General features: G+C 44.8%; 1 protein-coding gene across 1 annotated transcript; it reads right to left on the bottom strand.

The window, feature by feature from the left end:
- Window positions 1–254: 254 nt before the first annotated feature.
- On the bottom strand, window positions 255–5,698 carry LOC114862286 (hyaluronan and proteoglycan link protein 1-like). The gene is made up of 4 exons (XM_029162439.3): window positions 5,465–5,698; window positions 1,648–1,974; window positions 1,253–1,555; window positions 255–1,172 (listed from the first exon to the last, which is right to left on the bottom strand). Exons 1-4 carry the CDS (start codon window positions 5,553–5,555, stop codon window positions 871–873), a joined length of 1,023 nt encoding a protein of 340 aa, XP_029018272.1. The 5' UTR covers window positions 5,556–5,698; the 3' UTR covers window positions 255–870.
- Window positions 5,699–17,790: the final 12,092 nt, after the last annotated feature.

The following is a 17,790-nucleotide window of genomic DNA, read 5'->3' as shown; positions in this document are numbered from 1 at the left end:
GCTTGGCGTTTGGAGCTGTAATGACCTAAATCTGACCCCGTTCCCACGCATTCCCACGGGCATCCTAAAATGCGCGTATTGTTCCTTTTGTCTGGCAGCCTGGCACTGAATAAAACATGCCCAGGGGCAGATAAATGTGAGGGGAGTCTAATCCTAAGTCGTCTTGATGACAGCAGCTCCTGTGAGCAACACGCCCCCTAATTTGGCAGATTGGACGCTTCTGTGATGTTCCTCCGCTTAGAAACAAAAAAGTGTTGTTTTTTTAAGTTCAACTCTTTATTTCAAACTGCATGGTTGAAAAACGTACATGTTGATAAGATACAAAACCAGCTTCGCCTTTTATCGCATGCAAGTGCGTACAGAGGGACATTTGTGCATTGTCGCTGTTGCAAACACAGTAATATAACCACATGTGACCTGCAGTGAGTCTAAATGTAAAAAAATAAAACACAAGAAGAAGGAAAAACACAAAACACGAGATTATTGTTCTCATATGTTACTGTATCTTCTGGGTGTGGCTCGTTTTTATGACGCCACCGCTCACCGTGCTCCACAGGAAACTGGATAGCGATTAATCCTATCTACCAATAAACCCTGACCGTCTGTAACAGAAGCCTTTTGTTGACGTGATTCGTGATAAAATAAATGATGATATTGTTTTGCCCTTTACACAGTTTGAAAGCAGCACAAATCGTCAGTGCTTTTGATTGGTCTTCACACACCTGATGTCTACCCAACATGTTCTCTGCTCTATGTTCTCAGCGTTAAAGGGGTCATCACAGCTTCAGAATATCATTCCGTTCATGCTAGTTAAAAACCAAGGAGTATCCGCGTTACTGCCGCCCTTTGGCGGGCGCGGCCTCCTCGCTCCTAGCTAGCGCCCGGCTGCCCGGCCCTGAAGCAGTAGACGCCGTAGGACTTCTGGTCCTTGCTGGGGAAGCCCACGAAGCGCACGGCGGCTTCCGCGGGGCTGCAGTTCTTGCGGGGCCGGGAGATGGGGTAGCGCACGCTGCCGTCCGCCAGCCAGCCCGCGTCGCAGCGGTCGAAGCCCCGGAGCTTCCAGGCGGCGTACACGTGGCCCACCTTGGCGATCCGCGCCCCGTCGTCCACGCACGCCTGCACCGCCTCGTCGTAGCTCAGCCTGTCGGGCTGCTCCAGCCAGTAGAGCTCTCCTGGCGGCACACGAGCGGATATGAATTTCGGCTGCATTGCGTTTCCTCACCAGTAACACCGGAGGTCAAAGAGCCCGTACCCTCGGCCAGAGACGCGTAGCAGAAGACGTCGTAGCGGCCCACGAGTTTGTCCCGGAGGCCGTAGCTCCGGATGCCGGGCTGGTTGTTGGAGCCGCCGCACGGCCCCCTGGGCTTGGTGATGGGGTACTGCACGGTGCCGTCGCTGAGCCAGCCGGCGTTGCACCAGTCCAGGCCCTCCTCCCAGGCGCTGAACATCTGCTCGAAGGAGGCCACCACGGCGCCTTGCTCCGCGCAGGCCTGCTCAGCCTCCTGGAAGTTGAGGTTGTAGCGGCCCAAAGGCGGCGAGTAGGGGAACACCACGCCTGTGTGAAGCCAGGGAAAATGACAATCCAATGACGTGAAAGCGTGACAGCGTCAGCGTTAGACATAAAATGCTCTTATGATGCCAATTTACCTATGACACCTTGCACCTCCAGGAGGACTTCGTGTATTTCGTCTACGACTCCATTTATGATCTCGCATTGGTATCTGCCAGCGTCTTCCTTGGAGACATTAGTTATGACGATGGAGCCGTCTGCGCTGTCTGGTGTCTCGAGGAATACGCGATCCTCGAAGCTTCCGTAGGCCTTTATGTGGAATCCCATGGACAGCAGCACGTCTTCCTCTTTGTCGTCCACCAGCCGGGTCCACTTGATCTTTACTCCCATGTATTCCTCGGCGTCCCGGTCCAGCAGTCTGCAGGGCAGGGTGGCGTTGGCACCGGGTTCAGCAATGACATTAACTGCAAAAGGTGAAAAATAAAATGGTGTGAGGCTTGGATTTATGATAAAATGTTCATTCTGAATCGGTTCTTGGTTTGGGGTGGGAACCTTTGTTGGCCCTTCTTTGTTTGCCTCGTGTTTTGCTGTACTCCACATGTGCACACACATGCAGCGCAGGCCTGTGTACATGAAGCATTGCCTCACACGACCTATCAAACAGTTTGGGGGTTTAGTAAATTCAAATCACTTATTGGACACTTTTCAATTGGAGCCAGTTCCTTTTATTTTCCTCTGCCTTTGTCGGTTCCCCGGCTTGTTTGGCTTCAATCTGTTCCATCTGAATCGTGTAAAAGATGTCAGAGATTAAGTCAATAATTGGGAAAGTAAGCAGATCTTATAAGTAATGATATACAAGCTAGCTGCCATCAGTTATGTTTCTTTCCCTGATTTGCTCTGTGTGCTCGTTTTCTCTCCTCCCTGTTCACATTAGGCCGTCCTCTAACTCAAAGCAGCAGGTCCTTTGAGTCTCTCCAAGTCTTCCCATGGTCTCTGACCTGCATGTTTAGATTGCACGTGGCCAGAGAGGGAGGGATGGATGGACGTGCAGGATTTGACCTTCCTCGCTTCAGGTGTTGATGAGCAGAATGAGTGAATCACATGCAGTGGCTTCAACTGGTCTGTGTTTTACCTGATGAAACAAACCTTTTCTGCCTAAATTCATATGCGGAGAGTGTTGCCAGGTCTATTGTTGACAAAAAAAAAAAAAACCTTGATCTTTCAACAGCCGTCACTAAATCAGCTGGCTTCTCAACAGGAAACCACTCTCACATGGCAAGTGTTATATAAATAATAGGAGCCACCAGCTTGTTTCCTTCTGCTCTGATCAACTCGTTACCTCACACACACACACACACACACACACACACACACACACACACACACACACACACACACACACACACACACACACACACACACACACACACGACTACTAATCAAGCCCTTGTATAAACTGTCCCAGTCCTCCAACCACGGAGCAGACGCATGTCTGGACTGTTCAGAGGTGCTCAGATCAGTATTGAGCTCTCCTCCAGAAGGATTTATTTAAGAGCGGCACAGCTGACAGACCCAATCCACCCTTCACGCCACTTTAATTTAGCCTTTTTCTTTCACGACGCTGCGTGTGCCCAAGTCTGCTCCTGACCTGACTGACGCCTGAAACGGTGAGCAAGGTGCCAGGTGATAAGAAGGAAGGAGCCCCTCCCTCACGGCAGCGCCGCTAATTAATAATGTGTCTGAAAGTGGAGCATCAGGCTGGAAAAGATTCCAGTCTGCCTGTTCTGTCAGCGAGGAATGACTTACAGCTCCGCCGTGCCTCATAAAGTCTCAGCATGGGTAGCAGCTGCTTTGAGTGTGATTGAAAGCTGGTCGAAGCCCTGGCAAAGGCTGAGGCTGCGCTGACGTCACCAACGCAAGCGATCGGATGAAACAAAGCTTTCCAGCTCTTTAAATTTCACAGGTAGAATGAAGGGATTCGTTATTTTGTCCTATGGAAAAACAGCCGTAGAGATAATAAAATGCACAGAGCAAAAAATCCAATATCACGTCATATTTTCTCGTGCAGCCTTGAAAGTAATAATGCCTCGGGGACAGCGGACAGAGAGACAGGCCTCTGAAAGTGATTGCATGCTCCATCCTGCTACTGCTGCTGCTGCTGCTGCTGCCAGCAGCCACATGTCCCACAGGAAATTGTGGCCCCAAACACGTGGGGCACGCTGTTCTCAGAAGGCAGTCGCCTGTTGGACCCAGTCACGGAAGAGTTAAAAACAAAAGTCATCACGTTTAGGGTTGATGGGGATTTCTGAATGGCTTTTGTCTCATTAAAGAACAAGGAAAGAGAAATAAACAATCTATAAATGTGCAGAGACCTGGCATTTTATCACCCAACGCTGTCTCTCTCTCTCTCTCTCTCTCTCTCTCTCTCTCTCTCTCTCTCTCTCTCTCTCTCTTCGTGCAAAGGCCATATTAGCAGGTAATTAGAACCATCTGCTGCCTCACAATGCTACACTGTATATGACCAGCAGCCCTGCAGTTGTCCAGTGTCACTTATTGATGAATGTGTGCTGCAGCTGAAACGCTCTTCTTACGCTGTTAGAGCCGGTGAAATGGACTTTAATCATGTGGATGTACAAAACGTTCAATTAGCTCAAATTCTCCCCTTGTGGCAGGATGGAAACCTGCCCGGAGTATCTAGTGTGTGTGTGTGTGTGTGTGTGTGTGTGTGTGTGTGTGTGTGTGTGTGTGTGTGTGTGTGTGTGTGTGTGTGTGTGTGTGTTGTGCCACACCCAGACATGAGATGCTTTACAACATCCACACAGCTTTTCTACTATTAGCCGGCACCGCTGGGACGAACGCAGTCGTCCGGCCCACGCTGTAAAAGCTTCCCTGCCGTCTGCCGTGCATCGCGAGCACCAACGTGTCCAGACCACCTCCGCATCCACAGCCTCCGTCAGCGTCGAACATGGATCCGTCGCCGTCTCGTCCGGCCTGGACACGTTACCACCAAGACCCCCCCCCCCTTTTTGCCGTCCTGTCCCAGCAACAGGGCCAAGGCTCAGTAACCGACAGCCACAGTGAGCATCTAAAACGCATTATTACCTCACAGGGGACCGACGGGGGCGTTTGGCTGCGGCTCAGCGTGGCCTTCCGTGCGTTTGGCCGCGGGTCATTAATCTTAACTTCGCTCCTGTCAGGCCGCCGGTTCTCATGGCAGGCCTCCGAACGCTCCATGTGCCACAGTGAGCGGACATGGCCGGGTCGCTGTGCATCTACACCGCGTTGGACCTTGAGGCCGAATGATGTAAACGCATGGGAGCTGTTTCAGCATCTGGATGAAACGGCATCATCTCCTCCCTCTCTCCCCACAGAGTCCAGCTATTTCCTCCCGCCTGTGAGGGAGACAGCTGAGAAAACCCCGATCTGGCATTTACAGAGTCAACATGCAGAACAGCACATTAAAGATGTTTCTTACACCCTAGTCTGTCTTAGCAATGCATAGCTTGCACATGCAGCATCTTCCTGTAGGTGAAGGTGGACTATTTTTAAACTCTAGTAAGACTCAGCATCCAAAAAGGAGAACCACTACTGGCCCAGTTTGGGCACACATGCACTGGTGGCCCGTTCTGGGAGAGCAGCCAGTGGAGTCAGCTGTGTGGTCCTAACGCAGTCGGCCCGGGTGAATGGCAGGGTGATTTATTCCCCAGCCACCCTGCGCTGGTCTGGAAGCAGCAAATCAATGAGTCAATGGTGAGTCACACAGTGTCTGTGTGTGTTACCCCAGAGACCCCTCTGGCACCCACTGCTACAATGACGCTGTTGTTACACGAAGCGCTCTGGTACCGCTTTTCTTCCGGACCCTCACGCGCTGCAGCTCATCCGCTTCTTACTCACCTCGCGTGGAAACGCATACATTTACCGAGGACCCACAAAACAGAAACAGGCGTCTCTTACCCAGCAGCTGAATGGGGGAGCTCGCCCCGGGACCGAACATATCGGCAACCAGGGCCAAGGAGATCATCGTGAAGTGCAGCAGATTTATCATCTTCTCGGTCGTGACCCGGAGCCCGCTTTAATGAAGAAAAATACAGAGGCTTGGATGTGAAGCTAGCTGTCCCTCTGTCCGTCAGTCTGAGCAGCAGCTGTCTGGTGCTACTGGAAGTTTGGGCTCCTCAGAGGTCCAGACAAGTGCCTCTTATTATAGCGTTGCATGGTTGAGATCCCTCCCCCTCCCCTCAGCCCATCACCATGCACTGCTCCATCCTGGCTCCCCTTTTGCCACATTACTAATGAAAACCTCTCCCCTTCTACTGCGAGGACCCAGGACGCAGTAAAGCACCGGACCACGGCTTTTAGTGAAATGGACCGTACACAACCCATGCACTTTGACGCTGTAAGCCGGTCTAATTGATGAGATCAAGGTCACACTCAGCGTCACGTATCCTGTGATTTGCAGCATTCTGATTATTTAGCTGTGTGATAGAATGTGCATGAGGTAAACATCGATATATCAGCACTAAGTGTGAGTTGATGTGCAGCTGTTGGGTGAGGGGATGCGGGTTTGCAAGCAGCCATGTTCCAAATGTGTTTCTCCTCTCTGTGGCCGTGGAACCTCCAGCCCTCTGAGGAGACCATGAACCGACCCAGACCCGGTACAGATGGTGAAGTTATAAGCACATGCGGCCCCTTTGTGAAGACACAGAGACTCCCGACACACACAGTTAAACCTTTAAGACACTGCATGTCTGCGAGTAAGTCTCTTATTGACAGCAATTCTCCATTCCCTCCCAACAACTGGTCATTTGCTAAGAGCAAGTGTTTTGACTTGTGTGTTACAATATTCCCACTCAGATGTGCACACTATTTAGGACCAACACAGTCAAGGAGGTGTAAAAAGAAAGAATCAGATCAGCTGATGATATCTGGGCTTCGTTACGAAACATTTGGGAAGAGTCACATGGGAGGAACCATGACCGGAGGTGCATTTGTTGCCTGCTGAAGCGATCATCTGACGAGTTGACCAGGAGCTGGCTGACAAATTCATGTTACAAAACTCCAAAGTCCAATGGAAAACACATTTGAGTTCCCACAATTTGCAGTGTATAATTTAATTTGCTGTAGCTCTGCAAAATGAAGTTCTAGAGGAAACTATCAAGTAAAAGAACACAAAACAGGCTTTTAATGACTGTTTGTGCAAATCTCTTGCAAGACATCTTGATATAGAAACAGTTAATTATCACTGCAACATAATTCAGAGTTGTAGTATGTTAGTACAGTAAGTGTTTGTCTATTACTCCATCAAAGGCACAGGGGAGCGGTGGTTTGTAGCACCCGAGGAGCGACCCTCAGCCCCTCATCATCCCCTGAAAGCCTGTCATTAAAGCAGAACGGGAAGAGGCAGAACCTGGACCCACGTGTTCCTCATTATCTGCTCCAGCACAACATGCGATCGGAACCTGGGAGCGTTTCTGAGGATGCAGGGGTGTTAATAAAGTGTTAACTCCTGCTAGAAAGCGATTAAAAAGGTGAGAGACCGGAGCTTTTAACGGGCTGAGTGGGGTGAGAAGAAGAAGAAGAAGAAGAAGAAGAAGAAGAAGAAGAAGAAGAAGAAGAAGAAGAAGAAGAAGAAGAAGAAGAAGAAAGAAGAAGAAGAAGAAGAAGAAGAAGAAGAAGAAGAAGAAGAAGAAGAAGAAGAAGAAGAAGAAGAAGAAGAAGAAAAAGAGGAGGAAGAAGAAGAAGCAGCAGCTGATCGCAGCCTCACCCAGCGCGTCAGACGGGGGGAGGGGAGGGGGGGTCGTCAGCCGGTGCCTGGCTGCTCCAGCTGTGTGCGGACACTGAATGGTGGCTCATGGTGTCGGTGGGCGACGCGTATACAGTAGAAGAAGTGTGTTTGGGTGATGGGATGATGTGTATCTGCTGCCTTTGAAAGGAAAATGCCCCCCCCCACATTAACACACAATTTAAATAATAATTAATTCATTTCGATGACCTCGTAGGTTCACGCTGAGCACTGAAGTTCGTCCCTGCGCTTCCTCCATCTTCTCTTCCTGTGCGTTTGCCTTCGCATCATGAGAAAACTGCTCGGTTTTCACCCGCCGCCGTGTCACAAAGTGGCCGTTTGTTTCTGCCCCTCCTCTCCGTCCGACCGCTGGCCTCGCGCTCGCGCCCGCGCGCCAAGCTCTCGCCGGGGGGCGCGTGGGCGTGCGAGCGGCCACAGCTGCACAGGACTGTGGGAGAGTCGCCGCCGAAGCACAACCGGAGCTGTCATAGCGGCGCGGTCGGCGCTAAATCACGCGCTCAATGGGGACCGGTCACCGCTGGTGTGAGCGGGCGCGAGGAGCGATGGCGTCACGTCCCGCCGCTCCGCGCATCAGCCACGACGCATTGTCTCTGTGAAGCAATACCATTTTAAAAAGTCAATCTTTATGGAGCCTCTTATAAAAGGTTTGGTGATGGTTTGTAATGTCAGCATGTTTTTATTCACTTCTCTTAAGACTTTATTGGCTGTAAACATTTCACGAGGGCGGCATAAAGTTATAAAGGTTGGTAGCACACACGCAGGAATAAGTGCAGACTCCATGCAGATCTACGTCGGTCCCTCCGAATCTGCACGTCTGAGTCACGTGGTCCACGGTGTGTTTGGCGTGCGCTAAACGTAGCGTTAACGCACCGTCACGCGAAGCAATGCCCACGAACGATGACGAGTCATCATCAGCGCCATTAAACGGTCAGCGGTAACGTGGGCTGTCATTTCCTCGGGAACAACAGCTGTGGGGAGGGAAACAAAGCGTCACCATGGAAACGTGTTGCAACGCAGCGCTGCGAGTTGCCAAAGCCCGAGTCTCTCCCTTCAGGTTTTGTGGGGCGCGTTCACAGACCACAGTGGCACAGAGTATTTACAGCGGCCCCGGGAGAGCAGGCGTAATTGTGGAAAAATCGAATCTGCGTTCGCTTCTCCTCAGGTGCAAATTGTGTACACATGTCACGTGTAACAAACTATTGTGGCACTTTGTCACCATTTCAGTGGTTATTGGTTTCCTCCCTCCTCTCTGGGACACATTTATATAACAAGGATTAGAACCCAGTGTCGGAGATCAGCACATGAGCTGATACGTTTGAAAGCGGAGGATAAATATTATTATTGTTCACCAGAAGAACATTTTATCTCACGGCTGTCAGTGGAAAGATAAAAATGTTCTTTTACTGCAGTGATAGAACCAATTATCACCTGATTTATGGTATTTAATCTGCAGATAAAGGAGAGAGTCAGAGACAGAGGCTGAATTTGCAAGGCCTTGTTCCACAGTGAGTCTGATGTCAGGCTGTAGTTGAAAACAGCTTCATCAGCATCAAATGACACTGGAGCCGGAGTGTGGGGAGAGAGAAACCTTTGGGTGGAATTACCACACATTATTACACCCTTAGCATTTTAACGAATAACCCCAGAGTCACATGTGCTTTTCATTCACGGCTGATGCAAAGAGTCATAAAATTTCGCACGGTCCACGCGGACGTGAGGGACCGCAGCCGAGCTCCGGCCAAGGACACGAGTGGAATCAGTCAGCAGCCTGGTGTTGTTCATAAGAGGCAGACATTGACTTCAATCACTATATGTTTACATTTCACTCCAGACTGAGCAGATTATCATGCAACTCTGTTACAGTGTAGAACGCAGCAGGACGGTACCACCATCGCTCACTGCACTCAGTGTAGTGGGCTTCAACATCCATTCGCAGACTGCAAACAGATGTGATCCAGCATCCAGGTTTGTAATGATCAAAACTATAAGATTAGAAGCACATGCTGTGCATACGAGGAGCGGGAATGTAGTTTTCATACAGAAGCTTGAAGCTGTCAGTTGAGAGCTTCAAAGTACAGACGGAGCCCCCGAGGTCGGCAAATGGTAAAGTACAGTAAATAAATGCTGCTTGAGGCTGAGGAGCGATGCAAAGTAAAAGCAGCTCCTGAGATGCTTTGAAAAAAGAAAACCTTAAGAGCAATCAGGCACGAAGCGTGATGAAAAACAGATTGAAGACGGATGAATATGGTTTGTTTCCCGGCCTGTGCTGAACACAGAGCAGTAATTACTCCAGACCAGTCCCTTCATCTAAACACGGAGGAGAAGCTGAGAGTGCGGCTCCGGCTTCGTCTGATGCGTCTGCACGTGTTTGGGAGAGACTATATCACGTAGCGCATCATTGAAAGCGCATAAAACAGAGCAAATGCCAGAACACACAAGCAGCAAGACGTTGGGGGAGAAGAATGGAGAAGGAGCCAAATCGCTCTCGTGTCAAATATTATGTTTATGGGACTGATGCAAGTGAGTAATGTTGTTATATTCTGATTCATTTTTTTGGACCACGTAAGTGTTTTGTGAACAGACTCAGATGCGGTCAGTTCCATTTAATTAGTGGGAGAGCTGAACAGCTCTCACACTATTGTTATCTTCGGTCTTTATTAGTGGGAGAGCTGAACAGCTCTCACACTATTGTTATCTTCGGTCTTTATTATTATTATTCTTCTTCTACTTATTCCGCCCTTTTTTTGATTGCTATCTACTTTTTAACGCTTCATCGTAGAATCGTCGTTCAACTTTCTAAACGTGTGTCATCTTTAGGAGATGTGGGCTATTACTTTTTATGTTTTCAGCTTTTCAACTTTTAACGTTATTCAACTTTTTTCATCGTTTTTTTATAATGGTCGTCTATGGGAATCATCGTTAAACTTTTTGTCAACTTCCCTCTTTTCATCAGCGTCTATCATCGTCATACTTTGGCGTAGAAACGTCATTTCAACTTCAAAAGCGTCCATCATCGCTCAACTTTCTCCTCGTAAATCAGCGTTGTCGTATCTTCTATACTTTTCGACTAGTGAGCGTTTAAATATGGTGTGGTTTTTGTTAAATTTTCAGCTTTTCCATTAGTGTGTATTGGTTCATTTAGAGTGCGTGATGTCACAGCCAGAGTGCGAGGGTGCGCTTTTTAAAGACAGAACTTCGGTCTTTAACTCGTCGCTACAGCCACAATTTCTACTCTATGAACGTAATTATTTCACTAAATCGTAGTCATACTTGTCTTCTTTCTAATGATGGTCTGGCTTTACCCTCAGACTTATACTTTAGTCGCTATCGACCTCAAAGCACAGAGAGATCCTGAAATTCTCCCATAGACTCTAATGATAATTTTTGGCAGACGTCTGGAGAAAAACAAGGAGGAGACATATTTTGAAATTGCGACTGTGGCTACAAACGTTTGTCCTCAAACATAAAATTCACACCATTTGCTCATTGAAGCCTTGGGACTCGAAAAATGAAATAATCTTTGTGATAACTATTATGGTTTAGCTGGAACAAGCCTGTTTATACAGGGTGAAACTCTGCTTTTTACAGAGCAGAATGAGCCTGATTTTCCCGCCTTTTGTCTCCATGGCGACGGCGCAGCTGCAGATTTGACTGACAGGTCAAACTGCTGATGCTCAGTGTACAGAGCAGTTCCATGCTTGTTACTGATTAGTCAACCACACTATTGGATTGTGTAGTGATTAAGCACGCACTTCCTCTAAATCCTTTCAAAATAAAAGCACCAAGCCATATAATTAGCTTTAATAGCAGTATTTCTGCTTTTAGATGGGTAATTATGACTTTTTAAAGATAGATTAACAGTTTAGTAATTACCCACACATGCTTCCTCTAAATCCTTTCAAAATAAAAGCACCAATGCCAATTATTAGCTTTAACTGCACTATTTTTGCCTTTGAATGGGTAATTATGATTATTTAAAGACTAATTGACAGTTACGCTATTACCCCCACACATTTCCTCTAAATCCTTTCAAAATAAAAGCACCAATTACAATTTATTACCTTTAATGGCAAGATTGATTAGAAAATTTGTGGTTCTGAATACTTGCCAATCGTTATAGAGACTACTTTAGAGTTCAGTAAATAGCCACTCAAACTTATTAGGGTGCTTTTATTCTGAAAGGGCTAAATCTAAATCTTTTGCTTTAATAGGGCTATTCTTGCTATTGAATGATAAATTATGATTATCTAATGACTATTTATAGTTTAGTAATCGCCCACACACAACCTCTAAATCCTTTCAAAATAAAAGCACCAATGTAATTTATTACCTTAAATGGCAAGATTTTTGTTTCTGACTGGTAAATTTTTACTAGTTATTAAACTATTACACAGGTAATTATTTACAAATACTTTCTTCAAATTAAAAAGCTAGTCAGCTTATTTATGATTGTCAACAATGCACTCTGGTCAACTTTTTAATCTGTGATATATTTTTTTACCTTGGTCAACTTTTGAATCATTGTCATATTTTAATCTTGTCCTAGTATGACATTGGTCATCTTTTTAATCGCCATCTTTTGTCATCGTTTTATTCTTTGTCAACGTTTTCTCGTTTTCATCGCTTTGCCGTAGTCAACTTTTGGACGTAGTCAACTTTTTTGACGTCAGCAGCTTAATCAGCGTTTGTCATCGTTGCGGCAGCAGATCAGCTCTCCCACGTAATTTCTCGAGAAATTACTTTTTCTAGTTAGTGGGAGAGCTGAACAGCTCTCACACTATTGTTATCTTCGGTCTTTATTATTATTATTATTCTTCTTCTACTTATTCCGCCCTTTTTTTGATTGCTATCTACTTTTTAACGCTTCATCGTAGAATCGTCGTTCAACTTTCTAAACTTGTGTCATCTTTAGGAGATGTGGGCTATTACTTTTTATGTTTTCAGCTTTTCAACTTTTAATGTTATTCAACTTTTTCATCGTTTTTTTATAATGGTCGTCTATGGGAATCATCGTTCAACTTTTTGTCAACTTCCCTCTTTTCATCAGCGTCTATCATCGTCATACTTGGCGTAGAAACGTCATTTCAACTTCAAAAGCGTCCATCATCGCTCAACTTTCTCCTCGTAAATCAGCGTTGTCGTATCTTCTATACTTTTTGACTCGTGAACGTTTAAATATGTGTGTGGTTTTTGTTAAATTTTCAGCTTTTCCATTAGTGTGTATTGGGTCAGTTAGAGTGCGTGATGTCACAGCTACAGTGAGAATGTGCGCTTTTTTAAGACAGAACTTCTGTCTCTAACTTGTCACTACAGCCACAATTTTTACTCTATCAACGTAATTATTTCACTAAATCGTAGTCATACTTGTCTTCTTTCTAATGATGTGTCTGGCTTTACCCTCAGACTTATACTTTAGTCGCTATCGACCTCAAAGCACAGAGAGATCCTGAAATTCTCCCATAGACTCTAATGATAATTTTTGGCAGACGTCTGGAGAAAAAAAAGGAGGAGACATATTTTGAAATTGCGACTGTGGCTACAAACGTTTGTCCTCAAACATAAAATTCACACCATTTGCTCATTGAAGCCTTGGGACTCGAAAAATGAAATAATTTTTGTGATAACTATCATGGTTTAGCTGGAACAAGCCTGTTTATACAGGGTGAAACTCTGCTTTTACAGAGCAGAGTGAGCCTGATTTTCCCGCCTTTCGTCTCCATGGCGACGGCGCAGCTGCAGATTTCACTGACAGGTCAAACTCCTGATGCTCAGTGTAGGCAGCAGTTTCATGCTTATTACTGATTACTCAACTACACTATTGGATTGTGTAGTAATTAAGCACACACTTCCTCTAAATCCTTTCAAAATAAAAGCACCAAGCCAATAATTAGCTTTAATAGCAATATTTCTGCTTTTAGATGGGTAATTATGACTATTTAAAGATACATTAACAGTTTAGTAATTACCCACACATGCTTCCTATACGTCCTTTCAAAATAAAAGCACCAATGCAATTTATTAGCTTTAGCTGCACTGTTTTTGCCTTTGAATGGTTAATTATGATTATTTAAAGACTAATTAACAGGTACGCTATTACCCCCACACATTTCCTCTAAATCCTTTCAAATAAAAGCACCAATTACAATTTATTACCTTTTAATGGCAAGATTGATTAGAACATTTCTGGTTCTGAATACTTACCAATTTTTAATGAGACTATTTAAGAGTTCAGCAAATAACCACTCACACTTATTAGGGTGCTTTTATTCTGAAAGGGCTTAATCTAAATTTTTTGCTTTAATAGGGCTATTCTTGCTAGTGAATGATAAATTATGACTATCTAATGACTATTTTGTAGTTTAGTAATCACTCACACACAACCTCTAAATCCTTTCAAAATAAAAGCAACAATGTAATTATTACCCTAAATGGCAAGATTTTTGTTTCTGACTGGTAAATTTTTAATAGTTATTAAACTTATTTTTTATTTGCTATAATTTTTTTTATTTATTATTTAATTATTTACAAATACTTTCTTCAAATTAAAAAGCTAGTTAGCTAATTCATGATTGTCAACTTTTTAATATTTGACATCTTTTTACCTTGGTCAACTTTTGAATCATTGTCATATTTTTAATCTTGTCTTAGTGGACCATGGTCATCTTTTTAATCATCATCTTTTTGATCGCCATCTTTTGTCATCGTTTTAATCTTTGTCAACGTTTTCTTGTTTTCATCGTTTTCATCGTTTTGCCGTAGTCAACTTTTGGACGTCAGCAGCTTAATCAGCGTTTGTCATCGTTGCGGCAGCAGATCAGCTCTCCCACGTAATTTCTCGAGAAATTACTTTTCTAGTTATTATTATTCTTCTACTTATTCCGCCCTTTTTTTGATTGCTATCTACTTTTTAACGCTTCATCGTAGAATCGTCGTTCAACTTTCTAAACGTGTGTCATCTTTAGGAGATGTGGGCTAACTTTTTATGTTTTCAGCTTTTCAACTTTTAATGTTATTCAACTTTTTTCATCGTTTTTTTATAATGGTCGTCTATGGGAATCATCGTTAAACTTTTTGTCAACTTCCCTCTTTTCATCAGCGTCTATCATCGTCATACTTTGGCGTAGAAACACGTCATTTCAACTTCAAAAGCGTCCATCATCGCTCAACTTTCTCCTCGTAAATCAGCGTTGTCGTATCTTCTATACTTTTGACTCGTGAGCGTTTAAATATGGTGTGGTTTTTGTTAAATTTTCAGCTTTTCCATTAGTGGTATTGGGTCATTTAGAGTGTGGTGAGTCACAGCCAGAGTGCGAGGGTGTGCGTTTTTAAGACAGAACTTCTGTCTCTAACTTGTCACTACAGCCACAATTTTTACTCTATCAACGTAATTATTTCACTAAATCGTAGTCATACTTGTCTTCTTTCTAATGATGTGTCTGGCTTTACCCTCAGACTTATACTTTAGTCGCTATCGACCTCAAAGCACAGAGAGATCCTGAAATTCTCCCATAGACTCTAATGATAATTTTTGGCAGACGTCTGGAGAAAAAAAGGAGGAGACATATTTTGAAATTGCGACTGTGGCTACAAACGTTTGTCCTCAAACAAAAAATTCACACCATTTGCTCATTGAAGCCTTGGGACTCGTAAAATGAAATAATTTTTGTGATAACTATCATGGTTTAGCTGGAACAAGCCTGTTTATACAGGGTGAAACTCTGCTTTTACAGAGCAGAGTGAGCCTGATTTTCCCGCCCTTCGTCTCCATGGCGACGGCGCAGCTGCAGATTTCACTGACAGGTCAAACTCCTGATGCTCAGTGTAGGCAGCAGTTTCATGCTTATTACTGATTACTCAACTACACTATTGGATTGTGTAATAATTAAGCACACACTTCCTCTAAATCCTTTCAAAATAAAAGCACCAAGCCAAATAATTAGCTTTAATAGCAATATTTCTGCTTTTAGATCTGTAATTATGACTATTTAAAGATAGATTAACAGTTTAGTAATTACCCACACATGCTTCCTCTAAATCCTTTCAAAATAAAAGCACCAATGCCAATTATTAGCTTTAACTGCACTGTTTTTGCCTTTGAATGGGTAATTATGATTATTTAAAGACTAATTGACAGTTACGCTATTACCCCCACACATTTCCTCTAAATCCTTTCAAAATAAAAGCACCAATTACAATTTATTACCTTTAATGGCAAGATTGATTAGAAAAGTTGTGGTTCTGAATACTTGCCAATCGTTATAGAGACTACTTTAGAGTTCAGTAAATAGCCACTCAAACTTATTAGGGTGCTTTTATTCTGAAAGGGCTAAATCTAAATCTTTTGTTTTAATAGGGCTATTCTTGCTATTGAATGATAAATTATGATTATCTAATGACTATTTTATAGTTTAGTAATCGCCCACACACAACCTCTAAATCCTTTCAAAATAAAAGCACCAATGTAATTTATTACCTTAAATGGCAAGATTTTTGTTTCTGACTGGTAAATTTTTACTAGTTATTAAACTATTACACAAGTAATTATTTACAAATACTTTCTTCAAATTAAAAAGCTAGTCAGCTTATTTATGATTGTCAACAATGCACTCTGGTCAACTTTTTAATCTGTGATATATTTTTTACCTTGGTCAACTTTTGAATCATTGTCATATTTTAATCTTGTCCTAGTATGACATTGGTCATCTTTTTAATCGCCATCTTTTGTCATCGTTTTATTCTTTGTCAACGTTTTCTCGTTTTCATCGCTTTGCCGTAGTCAACTTTTGGACGTAGTCAACTTTTTTGACGTCAGCAGCTTAATCAGCGTTTGTCATCGTTGCGGCAGCAGATCAGCTCTCCCACGTAATTTCTCGAGAAATTACTTTTTCTAGTTGTATTAACATTCAACAAAACAAATCCTGAGACACTTTACAAAGTAAAGTACGAGAATGTACAGAGAAATGTATAGAAAATACAACAAATCCCACTTTAGCAATTCAAAAGAATCATCAATCAATTTTATTCTAAACTTTCATTTTTACATTTTTTATACACACAGGCTGAAGGTGGTTTTAGTCTAAGGCAACAACATGAAGATTAAATGAATATTTTCTTTGTTGTAATAGTAATAATAATAATAACACAGTTCATCGCTAATATGCCCGTTTTCATGCTTAGAATGCTTGTGGCAACAGTGTGAGGCCATTAAACACACACAGTAAACACAGTAACCCCCCCCACACACACACACCAGCGCTGCCCACAGAGGACCCTTTGTGTATCAGCAGGAAGCAGCGTGAAAAGGGAGCAGGAATGGGAGAGGAGCGAATTCGTTCCATCCGCTTCTCGATCCCGCTCAACGGATCACTGTTCGTGGACAGTGATCCCCGGCTGCAGCGGCGCTGGGACAACGGTGGTCTCAGTCGGACCCTGATTCACAGGGAGCCTTACACGTTCTGCGGGTTTCACCCCGTGTTCCGCCACCTTTCTCTCATTACTGGGTTTACAGCACTGCTGGAGGGTCTCCCTGCTGCTTGAAGCCAGGCAGCCTCCAGTCTCTGCGTAAAAACCATTGTTTAGGGCTGAGGAGTGGAAGTGACGTGTTACGCAACATGACGGGGTACGAAGCATCTTAAAGTAAACACTTCCAGCTGAAGATGAGTCACCCGACTAATGGACTTTCACTCTCACCTGAATTGGGACGTGTGTTTTGGGAGGCTCCACGTTGAAACCTTCACTCCGCTCTGTCCTGTAAACACCAGTGAAGAGGGGGAGTGGCGGCTTCGGGACCACCCTGCGATTGTAAAGCATCTGCGCAGACAGGAAGGACATCTCCCACAGTAAAGCGGTTCGGGGCCGGGGTCACGGTCCCAGCCGCTCCGCTGGGTCTGCGGTAACGGACTCTGCTTCGTGTCACTGCAGCTGCCTGATCCTGGTGTGTTCTGGGACGTCTCCCCTTTTAAAAGGTGCTTCACTCCTCCCTCTTTATAGTAACTCGGATGGCTTTCACATGGCCTCCAGGCGGGATGACAGGCTGAAGGAAACACTATAAGTGATCTTCAGGTCACTGCTGAAAGAAGAGGGTGAACGATGAAGGAAACCTGCGATGTCCCTTAAATATTTTAAAGCGTTCATCCGCAGTACGTCACACAGACATCTGCTGCACTGTGCGTGAAGCAACACACCAGGCAAACTCCCGCGTCAGCTGGTTCTCACCGCAGCGTGCGACAAACGTAAGCAAACGGAGTCGCACGGCCCGCGTGCCAATTACTGACGCAGAAGAAGAACCCGGCTCCAGCAGCGCACGTCGCACGCAAACGCGTTTCAGGGCGATTCTCCTGATTCTCCAGCCAAAGCGGCTCCAGAGCCAGTGGACACCTGCGTGGAACAGAGACGGCCTTTGTGCGGGTCCGCGGGCACCCACTCACAGCTGCACAGCTGACCCTCCGGTCGTGGCTGCGAGATCCTAACTTTCTCTCTG

Source organism: Betta splendens, chromosome 9 (genome assembly GCF_900634795.4).
Source record: "Betta splendens chromosome 9, fBetSpl5.4, whole genome shotgun sequence".
Taxonomy (NCBI): Eukaryota; Metazoa; Chordata; class Actinopteri; order Anabantiformes; family Osphronemidae; genus Betta; species Betta splendens.
Note: the sequence above shows the minus strand (reverse complement) of the source record. Positions and strands in the feature narration are given on the sequence as shown.

What these genes read in the sequence shown, in the direction of transcription:
- LOC114862286 (XM_029162439.3), bottom strand. Translation starts at nt 5,555, where the DNA reads ATGATAAATCTGCTGCACTTCACGATGATCTCCTTGGCCCTGGTTGCC. An exon ending in CTCCCCCATTCAGCTGCTGG is followed by an intron (nt 1,975 to 5,464) that starts GTAAGAGACGCC and finishes CACCTTTTGCAG; the next exon opens with TTAATGTCATTGCTGAACCC. An exon ending in CTACGCGTCTCTGGCCGAGG is followed by an intron (nt 1,173 to 1,252) that starts GTACGGGCTCTT and finishes GTGTGCCGCCAG; the next exon opens with GAGAGCTCTACTGGCTGGAG.